The sequence below is a fragment of the Gymnoscopelus microlampas genome (genome assembly GCF_963454915.1).
Source record: "Gymnoscopelus microlampas genome assembly, chromosome: 23".
NCBI classification, from domain to species: Eukaryota; Metazoa; Chordata; class Actinopteri; order Myctophiformes; family Myctophidae; genus Gymnoscopelus; species Gymnoscopelus microlampas.
The window spans coordinates 2,928,114-2,940,330 of record NC_139960.1 but is presented as its reverse complement, the minus strand read 5'-3'; the positions used below and the strand labels follow the sequence as shown (position 1 = coordinate 2,940,330).

General features: G+C 44.2%; 2 protein-coding genes across 2 annotated transcripts in view; both read left to right on the top strand.

Annotated features, from left to right (window-relative positions):
- The window catches only part of il17rel (interleukin 17 receptor E-like), a 448,078-nt gene that overhangs the window by 210,560 nt on the left and 225,301 nt on the right, over window positions 1-12,217 (top strand). The gene's annotated exons all lie outside the window — the stretch shown is intronic.
- Window positions 1-12,217, top strand: part of LOC311039658 (leucine-rich repeat-containing protein 17-like) — a 50,061-nt gene that overhangs the window by 2,260 nt on the left and 35,584 nt on the right. The window contains exon 2 of the mRNA XM_084049599.1: window positions 11,425-11,859. Within this exon, the coding sequence (XP_083905725.1) occupies window positions 11,521-11,859 (339 nt within the window). The 5' untranslated portion in view covers window positions 11,425-11,520. The remainder of the gene's footprint in view (window positions 1-11,424; window positions 11,860-12,217) is intronic.

Below are 12,217 nucleotides of genomic sequence, written 5' to 3'. Positions count from 1 at the left end.
AACAAACAAAACTCCACCCTACCTGAAAATTAATGGAATTAAACTACATCAACCCAAACAAAAATAACAATCTAACTAACTAAACATAAACAGAGTCAAAAGGGGAATTAACGGAAATGGCAACACACCCCTACCAAACTTCCCTTGTCTTCACTTTAAACCCACAGTATTAAAGCTATACTTAAGCACCAAGCTACGATATGACACACAGCCTACAGACACAGCTAACAGGAATGAATGCTATAGCTACAAAAAGGAAGGGTTCAGCACATGAAGGTGACAAGATTTTTTTTTTAAATAGCAGATCTACAAGCTCATAGCGCGGCACTCGGTGCATGGCCACGTTGTTGAGTGGAGTCCCTCAGGGCTCTATAGCCTACAAATGCATTTTCATTGGGTTCCAGGGGGTCCCCCAGCTAAATGATGGATAGGAACCAAATGGACCATTATGGGTCTGCAACTCTGTGTACAAAAATTCCATTTGTACACTCTCAGAGTTAAATTAACATTGATTTTACCATATGAATTGGGGTCCCAGAGATATAAATGCCATTAAATGGGGGTCCGTAGCCTAATGCATGTCAAACTGGGGGTCCTTGAAATGAAAATGGTTGAGAATCACTGCTAGAGCCGTAAAAATCTTCTCTTATGGGGGTCCCTGGCATATCTTTTCAAATGGGGGTCCGCGGGCTAAAAAGTGTCAATTTGGGGGTCCTTGACATGAAAAAGTTTGAGAACCACTGCACTAAGCGTTGGCCCACATTAAGCAGTATTCCAGTTTGTTTTGGTTTCATCTCACACTTCTGTTCAGTATTTCATGCCAGTGGACGAGACATGCTTTCCCCTCGCATGGCTATTAGGGTGATTTGCAGCACTATTACACACACCGTATTATAAACATTATGATTTTCTTTTTCTTTTTGTCTTTTTGGACGGCCGTTAGAGCTGTTCTCTTTGTCTGTTTGGACAGACAGCCTATAGCTGTTTTCTGCTGAGCGCGTGCTGTTAGCTGAATGTCTGCCACAAAGACTGACGTGAGAATGTTCGGTCAGTGATGCAAGAATGTTATAAACACGATTGTTTTATGTGTTTTGTTTTTGTACTGTTTTGCTGTATTTTATTATTTTTATTATTAGGATAATTGTATTGTTTTTATTTCACTCCAAAAAGCAACAGAAACTATGCCAGAAGTTTGATACATAGTAAGTTATTTCCTTTTGGCCCAGTAATGTTGAAATATCTAATAAATGCTCTAACATGGAAATAAAAACGATATTACCAACAAAATTAGTTCAGCCAAAAGATATTAAGAGAATTATGCCTGGTGCCAGAAATGTCAAAAATAAAAAATATGTAACGCATACCTTGTGTATAAAAAAATATAATTAACAATTTTAGCTGCTAACAAAGAAGCATGTAAACGCCATTAGCCCGCAGCAGTTCCACCAGAGCGTGAACACACTGATAAAAATAACAGCCAAATATGACTCCATATCATGTGTTGAATGACACAAATGAGTCATCCTTTAAGTCAAAAATCTGAGTACTTCTTCGACCGTCTCCGTCTCATCTTACTATATGTGTCTCAATAAAAGACGTGCCCACACTTTCCATTGAGCAGTTTTTACTTGGCCTAAGCCCAGTGATTTATTCAGCCCATAGTTACTTACATTGAACAGATCTGGACAGGACTTGGCATCCTGGCATATTTAATGACTAATAATAACAGCTTATCCACAATTTATTTTTAGGGATCCAGTTTTCCATAGTTATGGAAAACAGAAAGTTGCACTGTCTGCAAATCAGAACGCACATACGCAGGCACGCACACACACACATGCGCGCACGACAGATTGCTCAGCACTTTTTCCACACAATAAGACAGTGAAGTTTAGTCTCTCTTGGGTTGGCGGTGGGAATAGAACCGGAGCATGGGTGGGTGGGCATGCCATGTACGGTACGGATCAGAATGGGAGAGAACTGAAACCTGTGCTGAGCCACTGCCAGCCACATAAACTTCAACAGTGCGGGCATTCAGTAGCATGTATAAAGAATGGTGCTGTGCCAGTGTCAATGTCTGACTGATGGAAGCAGAACAGAACAAAACGGAACGCACCTGGAAGTCATTCCGTCTTCCTCATGTACAGTGGTGCAACGTAACTATTTGTACTCAAGTACTGTGCTTAACTATAATTTTGAATATTTTTACTTTACTGGAGTATTTCCAATTTTAAATACTTTTACTTCTACTCCACTACATCTCAGAGGCAAATATTGTACTTTTACTCCACCACAATGATATGAAGACTTTAGTTATAGTTACTTTGTAGATTTTCATTATTATTTCAAAACATACATTACCCACTTCAGCCCTATTTAAACTTTGGCTATTTGAAAATAGCCGATCTACAAGCACAACACGTCGCGATGATAACTTGAGGACTTAACACACTAAAGACATTACTAGCAATGACCTATAGAACATCACCAAACCCAGTACCGTTTGTTTTTTAAATAAAAATGCTAACATCCTGTTGATTTTGCTATTTTTATTAAAAAGAACTCGGACTGGATCCGCGGATCTGGATCTTCAAATAGTAAAATCAACAGGAAGTTGACATTTTTATTTAAAAAAAACAGTACTGGGTTTGGTGATGTTCTATATTGACTGAATCAGCTTTGTTTGTGTTCGTTTACGTGCTAAAAGAGTGACTTTGAGAGCTGTTTCACCGTACAATGTCAATGAGGAGCATATTTTGAATGATCAATTTCTATTCAATTATTATACAGCAGTTATTTTAGATTTCTTGTTCACCTTTGGAGTTGCATCATGACAAGGTAACTACACAACCCAAACCTCTACCACAGTGATCTTGTTCTTTAACAAGCAAAATCCAAAAGGCTGGAGTGCTCCCAGTGAGCTTCACGGTGAGAGAGAGAACAAGAATGAAGTCCAGCCACCTCTTTTATAGAGGACAATCCAGGTGGGCCAGATCTCCACTGATGACACACTCCGCCCTCCAATCATTCTGACACACATGACACATGGTTAGTAACCATGACAACCACACCAGTCACCCTGACAACTCCTCCAAGGAACAGGCCATATGGTGTAGTTGGCAGGGCTTTATTGAAGAAAAGGTGACATTAAAAACAAACAATTAGAAAAATAATGATACATTGATGATGATAATGAAGTGTAAGTCCAGAGCTCGATGAATGTTAGGGACCAAAAAAAAGTCACTACAAAGTACTACCAATCAACTTTAAATTGCCTGAAACGTACTCCTAACAGGTTTTTGGGGGAACAATTTTGGCCTCCACACTTACCCTGCGTTTTAACAGCGGGCAATACTGGGCGATGCCGGGCGATATCGCCCAAAAAGATAAAGAAAATCCATCTTTCATCGCCCCCCCGCCCACTTCGCCCGATCGCCGGCTCTCATAGACTTTCATTATCTTTTGGGCGATATTGCCCGGCATCGCCCGAGAATCGCCCGCTGTTAAAATGCACCGTGAGTGATTTTTTTCGGATTTAACTTCGTTTCGGTAGTGACACAATGGTGTCACTACCGAAACGAAAAAAAAATGACTAAGTCGATGAATGTTAGGGACCAAAAAAAAGTCACTACAAAGTACTACCAATCAACTTTAAATTGCCTTAAACGTACTCCTAACAGGATTTTGGGGGAACAATTTTGGCCTCCACACTTAGTGATTTTTTCGGATTTAAAGGTAGGGTAAGTGATTTGCTTTGGTTAAAATAAGTGTTAAATAGCTCTATATTCTGATAGTACTCATTGCTATAGAGTGTTTGTTCAGTAAAAGGAGTCTCCTTGTCTCTCCACCTCTTTATTAAACAGAAAATGCATTTTTGTTTCAGTTTCAGTTTCATTTCCAATTTTATCCAACCAGGATAGAGAACTCAATCAGGATACAGATTAAACAAGTGAAAGTGGAAGTGATGACACTAAGAAATTAGCAGACAAAAATTGGAACTGGAACACTATACAAATAAAGCTTAAAAATTGGTACTTTCTCCAAATTGGCTGAGATTTTGACACCTATCGAAACATGTATTTTCTGTTTATTAAAGAGCTGGAGAGACAGGGAGACTCCTGTTACTGAACAAACACTCTATGCTATACCATTATATACAAACCATGTTGGAGGTCTTTTATGTGCCAAACTGTTTGTTTGAGATATATGCCCATATATGGGGGGATCGGTGGTTCTGGAAAGTCCTTGTATAGTACAGTAGTAAACTTCTGGAGAATGTGTGAAGAGTGCAAACTGACTGTGGAAAGTGGCCTGACTAAGTAATGAAATGACAGGTGTGGGAATTGGACAGGTGAGGGGGATTTGCCTAATCAAGCTTAGGCTGCAGGGGTGGCCATGGCAATCAATTGGCTCATTTGGGCCACGGCCAAAGCGGTTCTAGACAACCGCCTATCCGGCAGACTCGACGCCGGGCACTGCACTCCCTCAGGCCGTCTGTGACGTGTGTGGCGAATTTGAAGTCGGGCGGTTGAACGGTTCTCGACATACATGGATCGCAGACATACATACAGAGATTTGGTGCATTTATTGTAAGATGTCTCATGTAATCCCGACAGAGTGGTTGAAGTGTTCACATCAGGAACGGCTGCATTGAGTGGGAGATCAACCGCAGGGAAGGGCTGGAAGTCGGTTTGCTTAGGAAAACAGCAAGAGCTCGACCCAATTCCGCCTGAAATAGGTCTGGGCTGGGATCATATAAAAGTATACAAGACTGGGCTAATTTAGACTGCTGAAGGCAAGAGGTGAACCACTGTCTTGGGCTGAGTCTGAGTTGGTTTGGATCGAGTGCTGCTTGAACTTCCTGGTGTACTGGTGCTGGAAATGAGCATTGTATAAACAACACATCTTGTATGGGGGGGTCCCTGGCACAACATATTTTCAGATGGGGGTCAGAGGTCAAATACACATCAATGTGGGGGTCCCGTCCTTAACATGAAAAAAAACCCACTGACATAATAAAAGCCTGATGGCTGCCATATGAATATGTTCAGTTTTCTCCCATTCTTATATAAGAGGACTTTCCTCCACATCTGTGCTGGAAATGAGTTGGGCCGTCCGGGTATGTGAGCCCCGTGGTTTGGACAGGGTTCAGTGACTGTGAAACAACCGCCAAGGAAAACAAGCCAGGCTGCTTTTAGCAGCACAGGGAACAGCCTGGTTGAACTATGTGGCGTCCATTATAACAGACAGTAGGCTACCTACTGTACATACACAACCCAACAATAAGAGGTTACAGTAAGGGTACTGAACCCATGGATGGATTATGGACCAGCCCAATGGGGTCCTGTGCCTAGGGACCCCTTGCATGGCTAACCAGGGGGCCCCTGGGGGCCGTACATATTTCTGTTATATATACACAGTCAAATATGTGGGCTCCTCAGCAAGTCCCCCTCCTATAGCCAGCTGTGAGAAGTGGACGTCATGAACGCACAATACAAGTGCTCAGTTCTTTTTGCCTTTGTGTTAATAAAGGATAAGAACACTTTGGTAGAGGTTTGGTTTGTGTAGTTAACTCTTGCCATGATTTAACTTTGAATATCATTCAAAATGTGCTCCTCTTTAACTTACATTGTACAGAGAAACAGCTCTCAAAGTCACTCTTTTAGCCCGTAAACAAAAACAACCAAAAGCTGACTCTGCCAATATAGAACATCATAAAAACCCAGTGCTGTTTTCTTTTTTATTTATTTATGAAAATGTCAACTTCCTGTTGATTTTCTATTTGTAGATCCGGATCCGCAGATCCAGTTCAGGTTTTGAGTCAATGAGGAGCACATTTTGAATGATCAGTTCATTCACTGTGTATTAGCAGCAGTATATCAGCTCATTCACTGCATTAGCAGCAGTATATCAGCTCGTTCACTGCAGCTCAGAATAGCAGTCTCCTGGCACTCGCCACGCAGCAGTGCGTCTCCCCATGTGCTGGACACATGGCCCTAGTGCACTGTTTAGGCTGGCACTAATGTTGGACGTCTGCAAAAACACACACCTCTCATTAGATGCACACATGCACACACTCTCGCACACTCGCACACTCACGCATACGCGCGCGCACACACACACACACACACACACACACACCAGTCCCCCCCATACACACACACACACACACACACACACACACACACACACACACACACAAATGGCACCCGCGAACAAGCTGGCATCAGAAATCAAATAATTGTCCAACCAAGCTCTCTCGTGGCGGAGGAGTTGCCTTAACGCACTACTGCACACAGTAATAGAAGCTATAACAGCTACAACCGTGCATGAAAAAGGACTGATAGTTGGACCACGACTGGGGACAGAATAGAAAGAATAGACAGTAACGTGTGGCGCCAGATGCACGTCCAGCTGTTTCAGTGGGTTAGCCGTCTTAACATAGCCAGTGTATTATTCACAATGGAACGGCAGCTTGTTCACTGACAGCCTTGTTCCACTGTGTTGGACAGACCAGAGGACTGACTGTACGAGCATGGGGGGGTTGTGGTTTCATACCCTTGGACTGACTCGCATTACAGTATGCCTGTGTGTGTGCGTGCGTGCGTGTGCGCGTGTGCGTGCGAGAGAGACAAAGTGATGGAGAGAAAGAGAGGCAGACATTATGTAGAACAAGCTTGCGTACTTGCATGACTGTGTGTGTTTGTGTGTGTGTGTGTGTGCGCGCACGCACAGTGTTCCTTGGCAGACCCTTTGGCTTTGCCTCCTGCCTCTAGATCACACAAAGGACCACTGACTCAGTCCTTTTACAGTACACACGCATGCACGCACACACGACACGCATCTACACACACACACACACACACACACACACACACACACACACACACACACACACACACACACACACACACACACACACACACACACACACACACACACACACACACACACACACACACACACACACACACACACACACCCACACACACACACACACTGGGCATGGAGACCCAAAACCAATTGGTTGTCGTTATAAAACCATAAATACTATTAATATTTCCACTCTGTTTGGTTTCATGTTAATTGGTAAAAGACACTGAGATGCCAAGACAAGTTCTATGTAGGGCTGGTGCAATTAAAATGTCGAAAAGCCATATTTAGAACCAATAACAGACTTAATCTTTATCATATAGAGTCATAGCTTATAGGCCCGTGGTTCCCCAACTTTTTAGCTCAAGACCCAAAAGAGAAATTAGACGTTTTGCCCGGGACCCAAGCTAGTGAAAATAGCAGATCTACAAGCCCACAACGCGCCGCTTTGCGAGCTTGTAGATACGCTAGTTTCACTACTTCTTAAACGATTAATTGCATTGCAAAACGATTCGATACGATACAAAGTAAAACGATATGATATGTTGCTGATATCAATACAGTTGGATCGTTGACATTAAAATCGATGCATCGATACATTTACAATATTTTTCCACGGAACACTAACACCATTTCTCCCACGGAACATGGACCGTTTTGGTTATAAGCCCACTTTTCTATGATGGAAGAACAAGTTAAAATATTACTAACTCTCCATGGTTTTATCTGCTCCGAGGGACGCTATTGTTAAATGAGTTTGGGTTTGTTTCCGGTGGGAAGCGAACGCACAGATGTAAATCGCGCCCAATGCATTTGATTGGGTCAGGTGCTTCCTGATCTGAAGGCACACCCAATTGTAGGCTAATCTTGACACGTTCTGAACAGGGCTACCGACAGATTCAGTAGCGCAGCTCTGAATCTGTTCTTGAGAGATTAGGGAAACCTATTCTTTGACTAATCTTCAGTGTGATTTTTCTTAGGGCCTTTTTCACCCTTCTTGCCCGACGATTAATACCTTAGAAATGGAAGAAGAGCTCCCCTCCATCACATTCACCATGGATCAGAGAGGTCCTTTCCAGGCCCGGGCGGCTGGCGCAGCCGTCTGGCCGTCTGGGCACCTAGGCTGGCAATACTTAACTGACAGCATGTCGCGTGTTCGAGTCCCGATCCCGACGACCTTTGCTGCGTGTCACCCCCCCATCTATCTCCCCATTTCCTGTCAGTTAACGGTATACCTATCAATAACATTTTAAATGTATATTAATAAGAGATGTCCTATATCTTATGAGGCTGGAAACGTCGAAGTTCGGTTGATATATTTTATAGGTCTTTGCAGGTCTTTCTCGTGTACGTTGAGGTACCGCTGGGGATACTCGAAGACCCTTGCAGAGTGTTTTACAAATTTGTTTTTTAGACAGCCTCCTGGTGCAGCGTGACCATCAGACACACCGTCTGACAAAATCGCTGAGCTGATTTGTTTATTTTTGGAACACAGTTCTTATATGACACGATGCTAAGATGACCATATGGGATTTTCAATAGAAGAAAAAAAAACACGTCCGTGACCTAGGGGATGAAGGAGTGACGTCAGGACTTCGGAACTCAATAACAAATCCAAAACATTGTTTTCATGTCCGGGGGGGGACATGTGACGTGGCGTGTGTCCAATTCCTCACGGTCTCCACTGACTGAAATACTATCTATACATTCACACATGGTAACACTCACGCACGCACACACGCACGCACGCACGCACGCACGCACGCACGCACGCACTTCCTGGCAGTTATTGTGATTGTTTAGGGAGTAAATTAAATTTTACTGACAGGGGACCAACATGAAGAGAGAGAGAGAGAGAGAGAGGATAAGGTAATTAGTGGTTGAAAGACAGAACAAATTGCAGAAAGCTGGAGGACGGTGTTGAGGGAGGGGGAGAGAGAGCCAGAACATCAGGTTGTACTTAGGAGGAGGGGAGGGGGAGTGGGGTGGAGGGAGATAGAGGGGGGAGGGTCTTGTGGAACATAATGGGGGAAGAGACCGTCATGTTTGAGCTGTGTCTGATGTGCTGCCATCTCTCTCTCTCTCTCTCTCTCTCTCTCTTCATCTGCAACAATTCACTGCTTTCCTCTTCTCCCCTCACACTTTATTTATCTCTGTCTCTCCATCACTTTTCCTCTCCTGGTTTCAGAAGGTTATTAAATTAAATTAGTAATTTGGAATACATAAAGGTGCGTAGACCGTTCGCCGTAAACTGTGATGCTGCTGCTGCCTGATGCTGCTACTTGTGTCACAATTTGTGATATGTACTTGTCTCTGTTATGTTGTGACTGTTAGAAGACCACGATGGAAATAAGCCTCAGGGGCTTTATTGTGTTTTTTCTTTTCATCCTCGGTGAGTGTTTTTTATCACCAAATAAATTAATTAATTCATCCCTCTACGACTCTAATTCTTTCAGAGTGGACTGTGTTAGTGACCTGCTCACATAATATACCCTTTAAACCAAACTGTAGTGTCCTCCTCAAGTGGACCACCATTTCACTGAATGAACGAATGAAATAAAGTGTTTCACATTAATTGACAGATTTGGCACTGAACTGGTATTATTAGGTGGTGGGCGTGAGCTATGGAGCTAATAATCAGTTGTTCACCTGTTCACATGAGTGGGGCATTTGGACAGAGCTGGGGACATGTGGACAGAGAGTGGGGGCATTTGGACAGAGAGAGGGGGCATTTGGACAGAGCTGGGGGCATGTGGACAGAGAGTGGGGGCATTTGGACAGAGAGAGGGGACATTTGGACAGAGAGAAGAGGGCATGTGGACAGAGCTGGGGCATTTGGACAGAGAGAGGGGTGAGCATGGGAGATGACATGTTCTGTTCACAGTCAAAATGCAGCAACACCCTCTTTAGTTAATAGTTTCCATTTTTAAGTATTGGGAAGAATACATGGTTAAACACAAGGACATTGGGGTGGACCTGGATTCTGGTGCGTGTGTCTTCCATGCATGTTTAGCTCCTCGTGGCCTTTTTGAACTGCCTACTTACAGCTGCACTACTAGGGTTCATGTGGTATTCACGTGAAAACTACAACCCTTAATTCAAGGTTTTTAGCCGCTAGCCCCGCTGCCCTCTGTGATTACCACATTGTCCTTGATCTCTGTGTGCAAAAATACTGACGATTCAGAATCAGAATCAGGTTGAGGTGGACATAGACCTGTAATAGATATTTTGTAATGCCAATCTGTTTTAAATCATTTCTTTATGTATCTACTTGTATTTGAGCAGAGTGTTAGCTTCACAGCAGGGGTCTTTTCACAGCTCCTGCTACTGTTCCAAGGGCTATTTCTACACTGGTTCAGCAATACAACACACATGGACGTTCTCAACAACCAGTCAGCATTACTATTGTACTGTCACTTGGTTTAGCGCATATCCTTCTATAGGCTAGCCTAGCATCTCGGGTTATAAAGAGGGGTTGCAGACGACACCCCAGGAGGCTTAAGCCCAGGGGGGCCATTTGGCTCCTGTGAGGGCATGAAGAGAGAGATCATGATCTTTCAATAAAGCTTTGTCAATCCTTCATCTTTGTGGAAGACTATTATTCTCCATTATAGACCGCTTGGGCGTGTCGGCTGTGTAGGGGCATAATAATTCATTAATGATTGTACGTAGATACTGTTGTTGCTATAGAGACTATGATAATCATCAGCAATTAACTGAAATGTACATCAACAGCGTTATGGTGTCCTCATTTGCTCTCCAAATGCGGGCGTGCGTGTGTCTGTGTGCCTCTTTAGACTCCAACCATAGCCCGTAGCACTTGACCTAGCCTGGATGACCATGCTGTCTTGTGCAAATGGTTAAAATATAATTTAGATAGCATGTTATTCAGACAGATGCTAGGTTCTTGGTTTACCTGTGATCCTAGTTTACTGACACGCTACACTGTCTCTCTGCATTTGATGTATGTGTTTACCTGTAAGTCGCTCTGGATAAAGAGCGTCTGCTAAATCATTGGTTCTCAAAGTGGGGTCCGGGGACCCCCAGGGGTACTTGAGGGGGTTCCAGGGGGTCCCCAGCCAAATGAATAGTTAGGAACCAAATTGATCCTTATGTGTCTGTAACTCTGAGAGAACCTAACGGGTCCATTTGGTTCCATTTGTACACTCTCAGAGTTAAATGAACATTGATTTTACAATATGAATTGGGGCCCCAGAGATAGAAATGCCATAAAATAGGGGTCCGTAGCCTTATGCATGCCAAACTGGGGGTCCTTCAATTAAAATGGTTGAGAATTGACTGCTAGAGCTGTAAAAATCTTCTCTTATGGGGGTCCGTGGCATATCTTTTCAAATGGGGTTCCGCGGGCTAATAGGTGTCAATTTGGGGGTCCTTGACATGAAAAAGTTTGAGAACCACTGTGCTAAATGCCTACATTGTACATTGTGTGTGACGTTTGGTGAATTACTGTAAGTGGTTTATCAAAATGTTTCTGTTATGTCAACATAATTTCAAAGACACTCTCTCTCTCTCTCTTTCTCTCTCATATAGGTGTGACCTGCCTCCTATGTCTCATCCCAACAACAGCCTCCCAAGACTGACCTGATCGCCAAGAGACCTCTCCTCTCCTCTCCTCTCCTCTCCACCATGCGTCTCCTAACCTCTCTCCTGCTCTTGCTGCTGCTGCTGCAGTCGGCAGAGCCGCGGCGTGGGGCCCGCCGCTCAGGGACCAATAACAATAAGGGGCGTTCTCGGTCCCGGGGGGTCGGGGCCCGGGCCCTGGCCGGAGGGGCGGACCCCGGGGGCGGGGCTGTGCGGGGGCGGGGCAGCAGGGCGGCGGCCGTCCGGCGGCAGGCGGGGGTCTGTAAGGAGTACGTGGAGGCGGGGGAGAAGTACCTGGACTGTCAGGACAAGCAGCTGACCGCCGTGATGCAGGACTGGCCCACCGACATACACCACCTGCTGCTGGCACGCAACAACATACAGGTACGACCTGAGCCACTGCAAGACCTGTGGGCCAGTTGCACCACCTCACACTAAGTTCAAACTTAGCCTAGTTGTCTCCGCCAGGAGACTATGTTTTCACTTTCCGTCCCCCCCCCCCTCGGCCAAGCTAACATTGGTCAAGCCTCACGTGACACGTGACAATATGTTGAAAGAGTGTGCTCTGATTGGCTAGTGAGACGCATGACGTATAGCGGCCTATAAATAGATGTGTCACTTTGAAAGAGTCTTGGTCTCTTTCAAAGTTAAGTAAGACAGGAATAATCACGAAATGGCTGAGAAATGGCGGAGCAATACATTATGTAGACACACTGGCATACCCCGAGAACAACTTATGGGC